This window comes from Sipha flava, unplaced genomic scaffold (genome assembly GCF_003268045.1).
Source record: "Sipha flava isolate LNK unplaced genomic scaffold, YSA_version1 313_pilon_pilon, whole genome shotgun sequence".
Taxonomy (NCBI): Eukaryota; Metazoa; Arthropoda; class Insecta; order Hemiptera; family Aphididae; genus Sipha; species Sipha flava.
In genome coordinates this window covers 1-20699 of record NW_020272993.1, presented here as the reverse complement: position 1 = coordinate 20699, position 20699 = coordinate 1, and the positions used below count along the sequence as shown (strand labels likewise).

Sequence of the window (20699 nt, the reverse complement as noted above, 5' to 3'; positions counted from 1 at the left end):
TCAATGTATAATTATGACAACGGTCTTATTAAAATTAAATATTGACTTCGATAAAGATCTATTGTGAAATTATATGTATTATTCCATACTCAGACGAATTTATTTTTATGAAATAAATATATAATAAATTAAATATATTATTATGATTTCATATTGATTTTGTATTTTTAAGGTATTTGTGTTATATAACATAAATAGAATATATTCGTAATTTGGAATAAATGTATCTTTACATATTCTTACAAAAAGTCATTCTTAAACAACAACTGATAATATTCAAATTTTTCTGATAAATATGTACGTTTGAGTTGTATATAGAATGGTATAAATTATCAACAAATATCATTATTGTGTTTGATAGCGTGTAAAGTATAAAGTATTTTTTTCTTACACCACGCTGGCTAATCTTGTACGTTTGATCACGTCCCACTATTGATATATTGTAAGCAAATTGTTTTCAAATTTGGTCGTGAATTCATTGTATTAGTAATCAGGTGTCTATCGGCATTCTTAGTTCGCTACTAGTTCGCTCCAGGTCATTTCTTTTTATTTATTTAGTTTTTTAGTCCAAATTAATTAAGTTGGAATTTTTTTCTTGATTGTTCGTTGTGTTTAAGAACGATTCATTTCCAAGGTCTCTCAATTCGGTGATGAATAAGGTACTGTACATTATTATATAGATGTCGTAGCGAGACAAATGACCACGCCTACCTGTAAAATTACGTTTTTCGTCTGGGCGTCTAAACTATTATTTTTTGTTTCGTTCCGTAACTCTAAATGATGCACTTCTGAGCATTAGCTTGTTCGTATTGTCTTGTTTATCACCGACAAATTTTAATAATTCAAATTTTTCAACTGTCGGTTAAATTTGGTCATGTGAATTGTCCTAAAAATTATTTTGAATAAAATCTCTATTATAACTCATTCATATTGCATAGGAATATTGACTGAAGTAACTGTGAGTAAAAACGAGAAATTTTAAACTAGTGCGCGTATATTATACATATGTGTGTATAATTTGAATGATTTTTATATGAGTTCATCGCGTAAAAGAGCGTCTTTCTATAATAATTTACTGCCTTATGTGACCATGCCTTCTCCTGACTGACCTTCAATAATATTTCGTCAATTGAAAAAGTATTTGTAATTCTTTTTGTACATTTTCTGATTACAGTAAATCCATGAACACTATAATATATTTATGAACAATTAACTGTTTTTGATTAGTAAATAAATGCCTTCGATTTTGTTATATTTTTATACAAGTATACATTATATTTCAATTGAAATGTCGTGGGAATATTTTTAAATCAATTAAATTGTTCAGTTTTTTTTTATTCTTCAATTTATTTTAATATTTTCCCAAACACTTTTTTTCTTTTACGTTTGCTGAAACCAAAAAATATCATTATTAAAGTTTATAGAAATTGCTCTAAAATAATAATATCAGTATCGATTTAGTTATGTTTTAGAATAGTATGAATATATTAATGTGTTCTTATCTTACAATTACTTAAATTTTTTCAAAAAATGTTTGTATATTTATACATTTATTTATTTATACATTTTTTTTTGCATACAGTTTATCAAAAATATCATTTAAAATAAATAAAAATATTTTATTTAATATAAAAAAATAAGTCATTAAATGTTATTATACTTTTAATACTAATAAATTAACTAATATACACATTATTTAGTAATATTTAATTATTTTCTTTTGGGAATATTATAAATTATATGAATAATAAGTTACGAATATAAATATTTTATTAGAAAGCAAAAAAAAATTAGAACTACATCATTCCAAATCAATCCAAAATTGATTTCTGATAAAAATCAAAATATTTTAATAACCTTGTTCACACAGTAGAAATCAAATTAATTAATCCTGAAATATTTTCGAAAAAATTCAAAAATTATTTATAATTAAATACAATACTTTCCTATTTTTCTAAAAGTAATAGATAAAATAGTACTTACACAGTATAAGATAAAATTGGGCGAATTTTCTTATAATTTTGATTGTTCCGTCAATGAAATTATATAACCGGTGGAGGTCAAACATTAAAAATATCATAGGTTGGTCCGTTTGTTATACGGACCGTCAAATATGTTTGTATATTACTGAAGACTTATAAATAAAACGTCCTTTACTGTTGTTGGGATGACTAATATTCATGTGCATAAACCTGTTTTATTCAGTATCCATGCGCAACTAAAAATTATATTCTGTCGCTAGTAGTGCGGTAAAACGTTTGTTCTGTAGTACCGATTTATCCTTCGAGCGTATTCTGTGCCATTCGATCGCATTGAATAAAATGTTATACAATAACCGTTTGTTTGAGATTTATGTTATTTTATAGCGAATAGTTTCAAATATGTTTGTTACTTAAGTATGCAATTTTAATGTGTCAAAAATAAAATAATTTAGACACATCATACATATTATTTATGGTGATTTTAAGTTTTAACTATAATAACTGAAATAATAACTTTTTTTAACCGGTGTTGTATGTTTAGTTCAATCCGTTGGAACTTATTGCTGAGGAATTGACGAGCCTCATGGATTCAAACAGTAGGGGCCTTAAACGGGCCAAGACTGTTCGTACGGAATATTTAAAAGATGTAGACGATGTGCAAAGATGGCTTCAAGAAGCTGAAGTGAAGGTTCAAGATCGTAGTAGTGAACCAAAAGAGATCAAAAAGCATATCCAGGTACGACCCAAATAATTATTGTTTTCCTGCACTCTATAATTTTAAAACATTTGTTTTCGTATAATCGTATTGCATTATAAATTTTTATATTTATTTGAAATTGTGTAAATAGTATTAATATTAAGAATTCTTACATTTTCGTAAATCAATTCAGACTATGATCAAACATAATATATTTACATTTTCAATACAAATATTTTAAAACATAATTCAAAATGTTTTAATAAACAATGTATTGATCCATGTGTACACCAAGTTAAATTTCAATCAATATTGAACTAATAATTGATAAAATAAAACCAACAAAACACTTGTTGATTATATTTGTTAATGAGTAGTTTAAATACTTTAAACTAAATTGGAATTATCTGTATTATTTACATATAAGTAATAAAAATGTTTTTAATATTAATTAACATGATAAAAAAATATTAGCTGATCAAAGTTATGCGCCTAAATAGTTGATCCGAGTTGTTCGTCTTAAAATAATTCTTAAAATAATATCATTAGAAAAACAAATCAATTGGGTGCTATTAATAATCGCTATTATTTACTATATTTGGATCACAGAAATAGCAAATTGAATTAAAAAAACAAAAATAATATCAGGAGAATACTGATGCTTAAATATACCTACTATTAAAGTATTACGCTTAGTGATTATTTACAGTGTACAACTTTTAAATTATTTTTAATAACTCGGCATTTTAAAAAATATTTTTTTATTTTATCTATTACAAACAAATAATTTCTGAATATTTTATTACTTTTGGAATAATATAGTGTTTTAATAGTTTTTTTTTTTTTTACGACGAAAAAATCAGTAAAATTTATATTCAATCTGTCATTAATTTATATCAAAAAAATATCACTTAAGTCTTAAATTATTTATAGGACCAGCATTGTATTAATTTATAGAGATAGAATAAAAATATATTATAATTAGAGTTATTCCGTTTATTGTTTTACGAAGACTCATACAAACAGTAATTTACCAATATAAACATAAATAGTAAATTTATATTCGTATATAAAATATATCTTACGTCAAGTTAAAAATTTAATTAATGATTATTTATTGTCAAAATATTTAATATTTTGAAATTAATTTGATATGTTAGATTGTTTATTAACAAATGATCAATATTTTTTAACACCTGAAAGGCATTAAAAGAAAATGTATTATTAATGAGACATAGAATTATACGTCCAAATAATTACTTGCATATATAATATTTTCATGTCAATAGTAAATTACAATTCAGTTTGCATTCCTGGATGTTGTGAGCTGGATCCCAGCACTTTATAACTAAAATTAATTATGTATTGTATTGTTTAGAATTTTTTACTGGCCATAAATGATCATAAATTGTTGTAATTTTATGTTATATATATATTTATAATATTTAAATAACATACCATTTGAATTATTATAATAACTTATATATAAATAAAAAATAAAAAAATTGCAAAGTTAAAATTATGTAGTATTAAATTAATCCATAAACAATTCTGCAGAATAATAATTGTCAACTAAGTTTTATCTATTCCTCTGCATAGGCGCCATTATTACAACTATGAGGTCAGTACACGGTATTTGAATTCTATAATAAGTGATAAACACATAATATATAATGATAAACATTTAATATATATTATACTATAATTGTATGTATACGATATATAAAATGATATGAATACAAATTCAATTTTGCAAACGCTAAGTAATTATAATGATAATGTAATCGACAAAGGTACCCAAAAATTCAAAGGACGTCAATTATTGTTTAAAAAATAATTTTAATTCAAATAAGGTTTAAAATGAATTACATTTATTTTCATCATTCTTAGTTTAAATCTAAGAAATGCATTGCCAGGGGTGCAATTTCAATGAAAAAACTGAGGATGCTGAAGCCCTTCTATCTTTTTCATGTTCCTTAATGGTTATAAATACCCGCAACCCATACAATTCAACAGTTACTAAAATATTTGGTAAATATTTGAATATTTCTAAATTTAAATTTTTCGATTTGATTTTATATTTTTATTACGTATATAAATAACAAATTACCCGTCTGTAAAAACAAATGTTTCATCACATGATCATTTTTATATTTTAAGTGAAGGGAAGAATATTATGGTTTTGTAATGATGTTTGTATTTTATTTTTTTTAAAACTTTTTCGCATATAAATACTGGTCCAAAAGTTTTTTCTGGGAACTTTTTAGATTTTAAATTGGTATGCGGTGGTACATTAGATTGGTCATTTTTTTAAATCTTAAGAGTTTTTCCAGATGTGAGGAAAAAACTGTCCTGAAACGGTAAAAATACGCTGTAAATAAGACTTTCACTTTTCAGATTTAAGTAATTTAGTCATAACTCCAAAAGTAATATGGCTAGAAACTTGAAACTTTTACTCTGTAGCGAAGATATTTTTTTTTCGTAATTGATAAAAGTTTCAAATAGCGATTTTCATTTAAATATAGAACTTTAAAAATATCAACTTTTTTTGAAAATCTTAATGTAATAAAATTTTTATTTTTGGATATTAAGTAAAAATTTAATACCACCTTATTCATATAAGAGTATTTATTTACCAATAATGAAATTTTTAAAAAAATTATTAGTCTTAAATTTATTTTATATGCTTTTAAGTAAATTTTTATACCTACAATTTTTACGGATTTTACTGTTTTTACATCAATTTTCAACATTAAATGTTTATTAAAAAAATTATGTTAATTTTTATACTGAACCTTTGATCAGAACTGTTTTGAGATAAAGAAATGAATTATCACTTCTTTAAAACTCAGTATATTTACTTCTAGGCTAACCACTCGTCCTGGTGTCCCGGCCGATCATTCATTTATCCCGGTTAATAGAAGCCGAGAGAAAATAACATTTTATATTATATTATTTAATAATAAAACATAGAATGATATTGTAAATTATATTATTATATTATGTTAATCTAATCGGTATGGTTACATACAATAATAATGTATTTTTGTATTAGCCAATAAATATTTAAATTACAAAATATTATACTTATTTTGAGTTCATATTAAAATAAAAAAAAGAGTCTTTTATTATGATGGCTTAAGTTTAGGGATTTCAAAATCTGGTAACCCTACCTATTACTATTATCCAATTCAAGGACCGAAAAGACGAAGGATGAACTTACACCACCATTATTTAAATAATAAATTTATATAATTATACAAGAAAAACTCTGTTTTTCTTTACATAATGAGTAATGAGTATTTAAATGCAAATTAACATGTACACATTTGAGTATGCTCATTTCAAAAATGGGGGTGCTAAGTATACGTAAGCTCCCTCCCAAATTGCGCCTATATGCACTGAACTACAATCCAATAGCTGTCATAAAACCTCATATTGTATTAGTTTGATTTATTTTTGCCGTAATACTTTTCAAAATATGATAAATAAAACTATACTAAGATTTCAATTACAATATTGGAATATTTATTTTTATTTTTATTTTTAGACTATTGAAGATGAAATTAGTGCAATTAACGAGAAACTAAACAGAGCAATAAAACATGGCAAGGAAATCGTTGAAAAAACGAAAGATGAAGAGGAAAAAGAAATGATTCCAAAAACCATTGAATCGTTGGTGGGAAAAATGAGTCAAGTTAAACTGTGGTTGGACGAAAAACGTAATCAAGTAAGTCATAAATATTAATTCTAAACAAAATATTATAAATATGGGTATTGAATAAGTATACTTAAAAATAGAAAAACCACTGTTCACATATGTGGTGTATTTCGCCACATATAATTCGGTTATTTTATTATTAGCACAGCGTGTTTTCTAAAAATATACATAAAAATAATAAATATAAGTTATAAGGATATATATCGAGCAAAACTAGTAACAACGTTCTCTGGATATTACAGATACTTTTTTTTGATAAGGTTATAAATTTTAAGGAGGATATTTGAATCTTATTCAACTTATTACGTATGAAATATTTATTTGGTTCAATGTGTTTTTGTTTTAAGCTTTGTTGTACAGTATAAAGATTGGACATACATTATATTTAACAAATGTCAATAAAATGATAAAGTGAAAACTGAAATTAACATGAAAGGTGGGGTCCGTATTGGCATTAGATATTGAGCGGCTAAATTGAGTAATGTGTTACTGAACAGTGTCGGCCCTAGGGGGGAGGGGCAAGTGGTGTGATCGCACCGGGCCCCGCACTTGTATGGGGCCCCATAGGGACGTATTTTTGGGAGAAGCTGAGGGGGCTTCAGCCCCCCCCCCCTAAATCCAGGAATTGTTTATTAAGTCTGCTTATTATGTCCTATCAGATATGAATCGTAAAAGTTCAATATAATTTTATAAAGAATTATTAGTAACAACGAACAAGTTATTCATGTAAAGTGTCTGACGATTTCTATCGTAACGATTATACCATTGAGTCGGTACATTGTGCTTAATTTTGACGTACGGTACAGCTACATTAACGTAATTTCGATTTCTTTTACCTAGAATTGATTTATTGATATACACGCGTTGGCGCGTCTCAATCACCGTACAATATTTATACGAGCCTGTATGAGCTAAAATATTTCCGAGAAGTGACGGTGACGACCGATAACACTATCACAGTGATCGGTTTTCGTCATAGTTGTTACTTGTTTTCGCTATTATAGATAAATGTTGTATATCAGGGGTGGCCAAACGGTCGATCGCGGACGATTTCAGAGTCCATCATGTAAGAATTTATTTTTAGGCCACGTACACGAAAATTAATCGTGGTGATTATGAACAAATTGTCGATAAGTTTTATCTGTATAGTTTTTATCTTTTATTCTGGTTTATAAAAAAATTTTCCAAGAAAGTCGATCTTCAAAGGTGAAGTATATTTTTAGTAGATCGTGGTCGAAAAAAATTTGACCACCTCTGTTGTATACTAATTTTCCAACTTTTGTTTTTAATAGACTGAATTAGCGAATTTGAGTTGGAGAAAATACCACAGTACCCCCTCCTCTCTCCCAAAAAAAAATATCTAAATACACCCCTGGGGCCCCACAAATTATGTATCACGATTATCACTTTATCTGTAAATAAAAATAATATAGTCTCAGTACGCAAATCGCAACCCGCGTGGTCATGTGATCTTTTCAGTAAACGGGTTGTTATCGATGAAAATTAAGATGATACCAATTACGCATAGGTTTGAAGTATTGTACGCGCATGCACTTGCAAGGGCGTATTTAGAGGGGGTTGATATGAGTGTTAGAACACCCCCCATCGACCTTATTTTATGGTGTTTCACCAAATTGTAAACTTACTTTGATAATTTGAATAATGTATACAACTTGTAGGTTTTACATATGCTATCTTAATGTAATCATTTTCATTTATATAAATACATGGAATTTATTTATGTAATACGGGGGATGGGACAGAGGCTCTATTTACCATAAGTCTATTAAATTTTAAAACACTCCCGTTAAATGAATCCTGGATACGCCACTGTGCACTTGTAAAGTTGTTTATCGTCGACGACAGTTCGAAATAAAGTTATAGTATATATTTGGTTATATAATAATATGAAAAAACATTTCTATAAACAATTAATAAATTAATAAATTAATATATTTGTATGGGGCCCCGCAAAATTCTGCGCCTGGCCTCGAAAACCGTCGGGCCAGCGCTGTTACTGAATAAGAAAGTAACAACATAGTAATGGAACGAGAGGACGTTGGGGGTTACGTTGAACTATAAAATTTAAATCTATAATATTATGAATTATAATTTAATTTATGAAGTAAATAATTATATTTTTATTTATAATAACAAAGTAATCATCCCAAATCAATAAAATAATAAATCACGTTACAATATTATTGAACCATGTGTTCGGTAGATTACAGTTTCTCTGATACATACATATCTAGTACAGTATGATTACGTAAGATAAAATGTTCGTTGTGAAAAGTGTGCACTATTCTAATAATTATTTAGAAATTTTAAATTTTAAGCTGCTGTAATCTATGAAATTGAATTTTTTTAGATTGGTGATACGTTAGACGCATGGCAGAAATTTTTATCCATTTATGACGTGGTAATGGCATGGTGTCAAAACAAAACAAAATATTTAGACGAACCAATAACACTAAGTTCATTAGAAGTTGTTAAACAAAAAGCTCATGAATTTTCGGTACCGTAAAACTTATTTACATAGTTGTATAAAATATATTTTATAAAAAAAAATTAATTATAGGCTGCTGTGAAATCAAGCAAACAACAGAGTAAAAATTTAGCCGAAATGAGCAAAGAATTAGAAATAATTGCTTTATCAACAGATGTTGGACATCTTCCTGAAAAACTTGAAGAGGCTAATAATGCTAAAAACGACATTGAGGGAAAACTTTCTGAAAAGGTAAACAGCTACTTGCATTTTATAATAATTTCTTTATTCATTTTAATAATATAAATTTACAGAATGCATTATTGCATGAAACTTGTGAAGAATGGGAACAATTTGAGAGAAAATTAAAAGATGTAAAATCATTTATTGAAAAATCTCAACTTGCCATTGAATCGGGTGCTAATAAAAAACGGACATTACGAGAACAACATGATTTGAGAGAGAAAATGTTGGCTGACATTACAATACAGAGAAAAAAAATCACACTGTCCACAGAAAAGTTACAGGTTAAACATCACATAATTAGACAAATAATAGTTGATTAGTTATAGTAGAAACAAATTAATATTTTTTAATTGCACTTGGTATACCTCTTAAATTATAACAATCATCGTAATAAATCAAATATTATTCACTCTCAATAGTTGATATTCAATTTAAATTTAGTATAATATAATTTTTTTTTTTTAGTTGTAAATTAATAACAGAATTATACTTTAGGTACTGTAAATAAATGTTATGATTTAAATGTATATTTATAAAATTATAATTTTTAAAAATCGATAGACTATATTTTTTATATTTTTTGGTAAAAATACATCATACATTTACATATTTAATTTATATAGTTAAGCTATATGTAAATAATACATTTCTACACATACAAATCTTAATGATTCAATAATAAAACCGGTCATTACTATTGTCTAATTTTTAATTAAAATAATAAAACGATATAGACATACTTAATTACATTTTTTATAAAATCGTCCTTATTTTCACATAATTTGTTTTTAATATAATGATTTAATTTTGGGTCAGTATATTAATTTTACTAATATTGATATCAATTATTTTTCCATAATATATAAACACATTTATTGGTTGAGATTGATGATTGATATACAACTAAAACTGGATATCGAAGTCCTAGGAGTCAAAGCTTTCAATAAGTATTTAATTACGATATTATTTTTTCAAATATCCGTGTATACTGGTTTAATATTATGCATATGCTTTCGTATTTGATAGAAAATCCGCTAATAGAACTATTTATATTTGTTCACTATGGTACTTACATTTTTGTTTAGTCTATTTTGATTTATAACCTTACGAATGAGAATAAGAAAAAAATACATTTATGTAATATAAATAATAATTATAAAAATAAATAACAATAAAATATATAATTCTGTTATCTCAACTGTTTACATATAACCAGTGATTTTCCTATAGGTGGTACAAATACGCCTTATACAATTTTATTTTGAAAATTCACTGGTATAATGGATATACTCTGAAGACAAGCACTTTGCAAAGAAGTATTAAATGGAATTAGCTTTTCCGGTTTTAATGTTGTTTTCATATTTTAATTGACATTCAGTTTTCCCTCATACGATTTATGTATAACAATAAAATAATAATTAACGGCATAGTACGTATTTACCATGGTATCAATAATTTTAAATTATTTTAATTTCAATTTCTGTAAAAAGTAGAAATATAAGCATTTAAATTTTTTTTTTGTAATTTACAACCCTTATTTACCTCTATTACCATCATCACTGTCGAATAATAAAAATTTCCATATTCAGACCCTTGATAGCGTAATATACTCTCAATAAAATTAATGGGAACATCACTATATAACATGTAGCATAACAACTACAATGTTCATCTAAATTCCTATCGTTTCACAAGAATGTATGAATGGGTTGGATAGGTTTAAAGGAAAAAAATTAAGTTGTGATAATTTTCATTGTACCAAAAGTCACAATATCTTAGAGAAAATTGACTAAAATATTATATTTGTTTTGTCCAAATACCATTTTGTTTACTTGGAACTTATTTTTTTTTTTTTAAATATCACTTTGTTGGTCGTCCGTTCTCATAAAACTTAGAATAGCGTATACGGAACTCATTAACCGGAACGATACTCCAAATTTAAAAACGTTCTACGAAACATGACAGTGATATTTGTGGATCGTATGTTAACATCACTCTGTACGAACGTTTGCCAAATTAATATAAACCAACAATAATTGTTGGTATGCTACGTGTTTGTTTATAGACCTAAGAACAAGATGAAAGATCGTTAAAAGTTTTATATTTATGTCAAAAACTATTAAATATATAAATACATATATCATAGTTATATACCCAAACGTGTAAATTCACAATAATTATTTATTGTCAGAACGGAAAGATTTTTTTTTTTTTATGTTTAACCTATTTAACATATTAAGCTTTAATGACATAAACCATCAAAATGTTATATTTTCATTCGATATTGTACATTTAATTAAGAAATAAAAAATTTCGATAGCTAATTAAGAGTTTAGTTATCGGGTTATTCCTATATATTCTATTCAAAATGTAAACTCTTATTGTATTATTATTATTATTATTATTATTATTATTCTTTGAAAATTCTTATTGCATTTATAAAAAATAGCACATTGTTCTGTATAAATATGGTGATCATAGAATCGTTAAAAATTAATACATGACAAAAAGTATATTGATAAACATAATTTTATAAGAAAAAATGAAGTGTACTGTACCTGTAAGATTTTAATATTTAAAGCTAAGTTTGTTAAAAATAAATTAGTTAAAAAATAAATTAATTAAAGATTAATAATCATAATAAAGTGATTTTAAAAACCCATTATTTGATGATAACAAATCGTGAAAATATAGGAAAAATTAGAATTTTTTTTTATATCTCATTAATTCCGCATTTTCGAAATCCTAAATATGAAATCCGGTAACTATTTTAAATCCCGATTTTTAATCTGAAACTTTGAATGAATATAATTAATATTATTTTATGTAAAACTAATAGTAAAGTTATTATAACTACCAATTGTTTGTAATAGATTAATCAATTGGATATATTTTACAATATTGAATGTATTTAGACCCAACATTAGGATTTTGAAATCCGCGTTTTGTGGTTTGAAATTCGATATCCGATATCCAGAATTTTCGAACTTTTCAGATTTATTTTGCAAAAGGTAGAATTTCTTAGTATAATATATTCACTCACATTAACGGTTTTTTATCTTAAAATTGTTGGAAAAGGTTTATTTTTTTAATTTAATTATCAGCTAATTGATAATTCAAACTATTATTTCAATTATATTACTATATTTTTATTATTTTTGTGTTTTTCTGATAGTAAAGATTGACGTAGATTTTATTAGAACGGTTTCTTATTTTTTTTCATAATATTTTATATGAACATATAAACGGAAAAATAAATACAATTTATTAAATATTTATTTGGATATAATTCTCAATATTTATTTTACATTTTACTTTAAATTTTAGATTCATTTCCGTGCTGGTTTCGGAGGAAATGAAAATATCGATAAATTAGCTAAGGATAGTTTGCATCATCTAGATAACTTATATAAAACGGTAGAAGAACAAGCACATAATTTGGAAGAAAGTCTCTCACAGCTTGACAAATATCAACAAGTATGATAGAGATAATAACAAGTTATAATAAAACTTTATAATAAAATTATTTTAACTTTTTGTATTTCAGGAGATTCAACACCTTCGTCAAAAAGTCATCACTGCTGAACAGCAATTAAGACTGACGCAGAGTCCAACATATTTACCTCATGATAGACAAAAGGCTGTGCATGAACAAGACGTAAGTACTGTTAAATTAATTATAAATTTAGTTAGTAAATTTATTGTTTTAAATGTATTAAAATTATCAGTATGAGGTTCTTTTAAATATTATACTCGTACATATTGAATTATATATTTATGAATTCATAAGGCGGTAGAATATATGTTGAGTATCATTTCAGAATTAAAGTATGAATGCTTATTGTTAAGGAGTTAAAAAAAAACTTAATGCAATACGATATATTATTGTGTACATTAACTACTTAGTATATAGTATAAATATAAAACTATAAATTATTAAATTTTACGCGATTAAAATGTGTTGAGGTAATTATATTCTTTATTTATAAGAAATTATGGATGTATAATTTAAATAAATACTCTACTGAATGAAAACCGTTCCATTGATTGGAACATTACAGGCGTTCCAAGAACAAATACGAGTGCTGCAAAGCAAGATTAACTCAAGAACTGAACGAATCAAACTGATCATTCAACGAGGCTCTCCAATATCCGACCCTTTATTAAACTAACTAAAATTTAAATGCATTTATTTATCTTCGTATTCATTCCACAATTTTATTTAAGCTATTAAAAAACAAAAAAAAATTCCAAAGTAAAAATTAGTTTCTAAAGGCATTTATTCGGTCACGCAGGACGTTCGAAACGCACTGGAATCATATCGGCAACGTTTGGATTGTACTGTGAATGCTGTGCGAACGCATATTGAACATTTTATTGGTTCCAATCCTTTGCTGGCATCCACATCATGTACAGATCCCGTTAACAATCTTAAAAACCAGTCAAAAATATCTCAATATAAAACCCCCGGTATAATTTTAAATCCAACCGAAATTAATCGACAGCAAACACAAATTAGATCACGGTCGCCTTCGCCATTTTGGATAAAAGGCGAAACTTCGACCTATTCAGAAGTTGTCAAAACTGGTTTCATATCAAAAAATAATAGTCGAAACTCAAGTCCGGAAATAAAACATATAGAAGATCGCATGAGTAGAAAGTCAAATTTAAATTTACTTCAAAACCCATTAAAAATATCTAGGAGTAAATCATCTAAAGATAAATGGCAACATAATGATTTAGAAAAAAACACAACATTTTCCCCAAAATCTGACTTATTAACGATCACATCTTCAGTAGGATCGTCAGTATCTACTAAGGAATCCAAAGATAATTTGGATATAACATTAGCCGATTCTAAACGGACTAAACGACGGTCTCGATCTAGAAGGAATAAAAATACAAATAAAAATATTGACAATGAATATGTTTCTAATAAAGATGTAATAAAAATAGTTAATAACAAAAGAATCGTAGTTGACCAAAATATGGATAAAGCATTAACAGCAAAACCAGAAATTGTAGTGTCCTATGTAAAAAATAATCAAAGTAGTTTTGAAGATTTTAAATTTCAAACAATTTCAAATTCCATCGTAGAAACCTGTGCTCAAACTGATGAACTAATTGATGCTAATTCAAACTCGAAGTTATTAGCTACTGATTCCATCAATGTTGCAGTACCATCAGATACTGTTAAGAATTTATCAAAATCTCGATCATCATTAGCTAGTTCTGAATATTCAAATAGTTGTTATGATTTAAATGAACAGCTTAAAGGAATATTTGGTTCGGTTGATAAAAAACACTACAGGCACTGTGTCTTTGATCGTCCTCGTTCCAAATCTGACACTCGTGATCTAAATAAACTTACACAAATATTTACCAGTCCAAATAACATTGACCAATATACGTGCCGTTTCGAACGTAGTGCCGAATCGGTAAAAAATAACTCCAATAGGGACTCCACTTCCAGTAGACGTTCTTTTGATAATATTTTATCCCATTTCGAACACAGAAAAATGGAACAGTTAAATGGAACTGACCAAGAACACAACAAAACTGTAAGATTAAATTATGTAAATTTTTGTTTTACTTGTGCAGTTTTACAAATATTTACTAAACCAAATAATATTTGTGTGATCAATTTTATTAAATTTACTGTTTGATTTTTTTGTGTATTACTGTAAAATATTTGTGAATTAATAATATTTACTGAATATATGAGATATTATTAATTTCATATTTGATACATAACTGCATTTTGTAGAAAACTAAAATTATAATCACCTTTATCCAAAAAGGTTAAGTTGTTAACTATAACCTATTGTGGATTTATATTTAGGTAGTGTGTTATAACAACTAATGATAAATCTGAGAAATAATAATTATTTTTTGCTTTTAAAAAATTACATTGGCAATTTCTAATATATTTTCTCCTTTAAAAATATTATTTTAGACCATAAAATCACATTTGCAAGCATTAAGCGACGAGAGTATACCATTAGAATTAGCAATGAAACCATTTTTGACATTTGATGAAGGGCGTGCTGCAGTACATGAACTAACTTCAACGCAAACAATGATTACCTCGTTAATTAAAAACAACAGTAGTAGTGAATCACAAACTGAGGCAATAAAAGAACTAACAACTTATATAAAAAAATATGAAGACATTTTAGTGAAATTGAAAAATACTGAAGATAACTTCGTAAGTTTATGAACAATAATTAATTAATATTGTATTTATACACCTATTATAATTGAATATGACTTAAAGTATTTTTATTTATTAATTTATAATTTTTATAGGAAAAGTTACATGATTTAAGCAGCTATATTGACAAATTGAAAGAAATTATATTTAGATACAAAATGTATGAAGAAAAAGAAGAATGTCAAGCATTGATCAAACGTCTTATAACTATCATTGGAGAACTTGAGAATATAGATAAAGAAATTAAAAATCAAACAGCATCTGAGGTATGTCGAAATTGCTTGTACTAATGAAAAATTATGTACTAATTAGAGTGTTTTTCAAATAAGATCTATATATCATCGTTTAATTATCTTTTACATTGATTGCAAAACTACACTCAAAATTTCGATATAGTTGCCTATTTGAGATACTTATTTAAATTTATTTTTAAGAATAAATTATTATTACGCAATATTCTTGAAAAAAAAATATATCCTATACTAATTTTATAATTTATGATTATTCTCAGTTCTAACTTTTTAACTATAGATTTCTAACTCTATACATGGGTATATTTTAACTTGTATTATTAACAAAATTATATTATGAAACTTTTGATGAATAAAAATCGAATATTAAACTAGTTCACCGTTACTTAAAAATATTCAAAATTAGATAATTAGAGTGATTTTTATAATATAAATTACATGATGATAATTATTGATGAACGTTTCAACTCTATTTAAATTCTTAATTTATAATTAACAATTTATTCCATATTGGATTTTTTACATTAAAGCTTTTTAAAATAATATTGATTTGGAATAATTTTCACGTAAAATAAATTACTATTAATCTAATACAAACAATAATTTGTTTGAGATTATGTTTAACAATAACGACTTCTCTGTTTAATTTGAATTTGAATTTTTTTTTTTCCAAAATCATAAATTATAAGAGAAAAGAAATTAAAATATAATTACCAATAATGTTTACAATATTAGAGTATATCTAAAGTTCAAATTCTCAAAATTGGGTGACATTGCCATAGTTATCCTTATTTTTCAGTGACAATTGAATTTTTAAATATATTTGTATATAAATTCATTTATATAATTATTCTTTTCAGAAAACATTAAAAGATATTGATGACCTTATACATTGTTATGAAGATTGGTTATTGACTACAGAATATAATAATCCAAAAGATATGGTAGACATAATTTTATAATTTCATTTATTATACTTTTATTTTTATTTTATTAACAATATTGAAAATATTTAGAACAACATAGAAGACAAGATTAACGAGTTAACAAATAAATTACATGAACTCCAAAAGTTTCCAGAAAATGTTGAAAACGAACAACGTATTTTAAAAATCATACATGTAATTGAAAAACTTGAAATACTTAAAGAAAACATAACAAAAGCAAAATTTGAGGTTAGTTTGCATGTTAAATTAATACATTACATTTTAAAAGTCAGTTTACATGAGTAGAACCGCTTTAAATAAATGTATTGTAGAATTTGTACAAAACCGTAAACTTTGATAATTATTTAAAAATTAATTAATTAAAATTTAGTCTAATTTTTACCGGACATTGTTGAATGTTAAAATGCACGTGTTTTCTTTATTTTATAAATAATTTATTTAATATAGAATTCAAAATTATCCTCATTACAAGAAAATTTTAAAATAACATTTTTACAAAAAACAACTTATGAAAAAATGTATTCAAATACCAAATTATAAATTTAATATAAGAAAATTTATTTTAAATATCATAGCATCTATATTACAATAATTATTAAAACATTTTGTTTATGTACTATAACTATTTAGTATTCTTATGATAAATTATAAATTAAAAAACACAATGTAATTGCATTAATTTAATTTAATTATATAACATCTGTAATTTAGACTATAGGGCATTTATCTTAAATAAATAGAGAAAAATTAATATGTAAAAACAAATGAGTACCTTAAAATAGGTTTTTAATAACAAATTTAATTTAAAAAATAAAATAGTATAAAGGACTAAATTTAAAATTAAATTAAATATTTATTTAAAAAACAGTTATAAATATTTTAATTTTTTTAACATACATTTAATATATAAAGTACATTATTTAAATACATCGGTACATTACACTAAAATTTGAAATAAATGTAAAATATATCTATGTAGTTAAAAATACCTTATTTTCAGGACACAAAATACAATGTTGAAAGCACAATAACATCAAATGAGTTATCTTGCATGAATTCACCTAGAGATAAACGTATAACTAGTGTAGAAAGCATGATGTTCCCTAAGATAAATGTACCTTTGAATAGTCCAACAATAGTATCAAAAATACAAGAAAACACTTTCCAAGATCCCATAGATTTACCAAAGAATATTGATAAAAAAAATGAGGGAAGTTTAGGAAACGTTTTATACGATAATGAGGTTCTGAGAAGCCCAAAGTTAGTGAGAAAAATGAATCAAGCTCTAAAAGAAGAAAATATGACTAATGAGAAAATGAAAATGAAGGTAATAAGTGACACAACGGTAGGCTTTTCTGACGAATCAGATATTAAAATAAAACAATCCGGTGAAACTGAGAAATTATCCGACATAAAATTACCAATAGGACAATTTACAGATGATCTGGTTGAAAAAAAACATATCGATACTATAAAAGAGGGATTGCTTAAAGAAGAAAAAAAATCAAAAGGATTTCTCCGTTTCAAAATGCCAAATGTATTTTCAAAAAAAATAAGACAAGGAGAAACTGAAAATATAATAATTCAACAACAAGGACAACAATTAGAAAATGAAATTAATAATGATAATGATAATGTAAAACTTTTAATGTATAAAAGAATGAGTAGTATAAGTAATGATGCCGATAAAAATATACAAAAACTGGAAGAAACTGATAATAATTATGGAATTGATATAAAGGAAGAAGAAAATACGACGACTGTGACCACAATGAATGATAAAATAACAAAAATGATTGAACACAATAAATTAAAGCTTTTTGGTGAAAAAAAAACAGAACCTAATCAAATATTATTCAAACAATTAGAAGAACAAAAAGTAGATAATTCTAATATATATGATATAGAAATTATATATAATGGATCTATATTAAAAACGAAATCACGCAAAATAATTAGATACATCACAGTAATTGATGGAAAAGAAACGGTTGAAGAAATATTTGAAGTACATGAACCTAGTGAACTTAATAAAATGCTTATAAAAAAAACAAAAACTGAAGGTAATGAAACAATAGAAAAAATACTTGATCCAGAAAAAATAGAAGAAATTACACAGTATTCAAGTCTCAAAAATGATAAAAAGGACAATGAATTTGTAATGATAACAAATACACAAGGAACAATAAAAAATTATATAATAGTGGACGGGAAAGAAATAATTGTAGAAAAAAAATTTGACGAACCTTCTAATGAAATATCTGGAAATATTTTTAAATCAAGCAATAAAAATAGTAATGAAAAAATGGATATATTTGAAAATAAAAATAAAGTACAAAAAGAATTGTCATTCTCTGAAATAAATAGAGATAAAATAATTAATATTGATTCTAACACTAAAAACAAAAAAATGATTGAGCAACCAATTATTATGATGGAGGAAATGAGTAAAGTACAAATAAAACAAATAGATAACGAGGACTCCACAAATATAAAACAAAAAGAAATACATTATGGAGAAAAAAAAGAAACAGTGGATTCAAAATCAAAAGAATATACTAATGAAAATAAATTATCATCTCATATAAAACGTATTCAAGAGAGTAAAGAGCCAGGGGCAATAGATACTATTGAAATAAACTTAAAACTAAACCCATCGAATATGACTGAAGAAAATCAAAAAAAAGATGATAATGAAAATGAAAGTGAAAAAGATTCAATTCAGTTGAGCGGAAGAAAAACAAATTCATCTTCCTTCTTCAGTAAAATCCGTAAAGGGCTTAAATCAAGTAAAAAAACAATAGATAAGATTCAACCAAATACAAGTGAATCAAACACAAATATCAAATCAGATATAACAAATTTTATAGAGAATGAAAAAGAAAATACGATAATGCAATATTTACCAGAATCAGTTACGATGTGTGAAAAAACCACCTATTACGAAGACTCCGATAGAAACATAAAATCGCAAAGTGAACATTACTCATTGATATATGATGGTGGAAAAACTGCCAAATCAAATATTTCCACTGGAACGATAACCGTAACTAAAACCAGAAAGATAATTAGACGAATAATTATTATTGATGGCGAAGAGTATGAAATTGAGGAAACATTTAACGACACTGATTCCGATAAATCATTAAAAAGGTATCTGAGAAATACAATAAAGAACGACAAAGCAGTTAAGGAGGAGGTCAAGGATCCAAATATAATTGCTAATATATTAAAATATTCAGATTTCGATGATGTAGGCAGAGATAAGAATGAAATTGTGACAATAACGAGGACACGAAAAATACAAAGGCGCATTATAGTCGATGGTAAAGAGGTTTTAATCGATGAAGTTGTTGATGAACCACGAAGTGATTTGGAGATATTGAATCAAACAGATGATGAGTTAAAACTAAAAGCAATACAGTTAGATCAACAAAACGTCAACGTACATGTGTTTGATGACCAGAAAGTAAAAATGACTGAAAACCATAAAAGAATACGTAAAATCATTAGGCACGTAAAAGTTGTTGACGGGAAGGAAACTGTAGAAGAAGAAATAATAGATGTCCCTGAAAGTGAAGAAAATTCCAATGAGGTTGTCTCTGAAAGTTTAAAGGGTTCGAACGTTATAATTCCGTCGATAAACCACCAAACAATTGAACCAAAACTGACGCCAGTAAATATTCCACACCCAATCTTATCACAAGAAAATATAAAAAAAACATCAACTGCTAATAAAAAATCAGGCGACTCAAGCAATCCGATATCTTCTGATAAAAAACAACAAAAAATGCTAAAACCTATAGAAAAAAAAGGGAAAACCTCAAAACAGACAAAATCCATTGATATTCAATACGAAGAAAAAAAAATGGAAGATACTCCAAGAAAAGATATTACAAAACAGCTGAAATTAACATCTGTTGAGACCACTGATGTGAAATTACCGATAGCAAAGGAGATTGTGCCGACTTTAGATATTAAAACACCAGAATCGACAATCGAGGATGGATCTAAATTAACAATAAAAGATGATAAGCCGTTCGATCAAGAAGGAGAGATGATTTCAAATCTTGAAAATGAGCAAACAATATCGACGAGTGAAAATAAAGTGGACAATGTTTATGAAACAAGTCCATCAAAGAAAAATAAAGCG

At 25.8% G+C, this 20699-nt stretch overlaps 1 protein-coding gene across 1 annotated transcript in view; it reads left to right on the top strand.

Moving 5' to 3' along the window:
* LOC112686518 (nesprin-1) overlaps positions 1-13421 on the top strand; it is a 71229-nt gene extending 57808 nt beyond the window's left edge. The window contains exons 88-95 of the mRNA XM_025558854.1: positions 2524-2718; positions 6230-6409; positions 8772-8918; positions 8982-9140; positions 9203-9415; positions 12462-12611; positions 12682-12792; positions 13196-13421. Of these exons, the coding sequence (XP_025414639.1) occupies positions 2524-2718; positions 6230-6409; positions 8772-8918; positions 8982-9140; positions 9203-9415; positions 12462-12611; positions 12682-12792; positions 13196-13306 (1266 nt within the window). The 3' untranslated portion in view covers positions 13307-13421. The remainder of the gene's footprint in view (positions 1-2523; positions 2719-6229; positions 6410-8771; positions 8919-8981; positions 9141-9202; positions 9416-12461; positions 12612-12681; positions 12793-13195) is intronic.
* The last annotated feature ends 7278 nt before the right edge of the window (positions 13422-20699 follow it).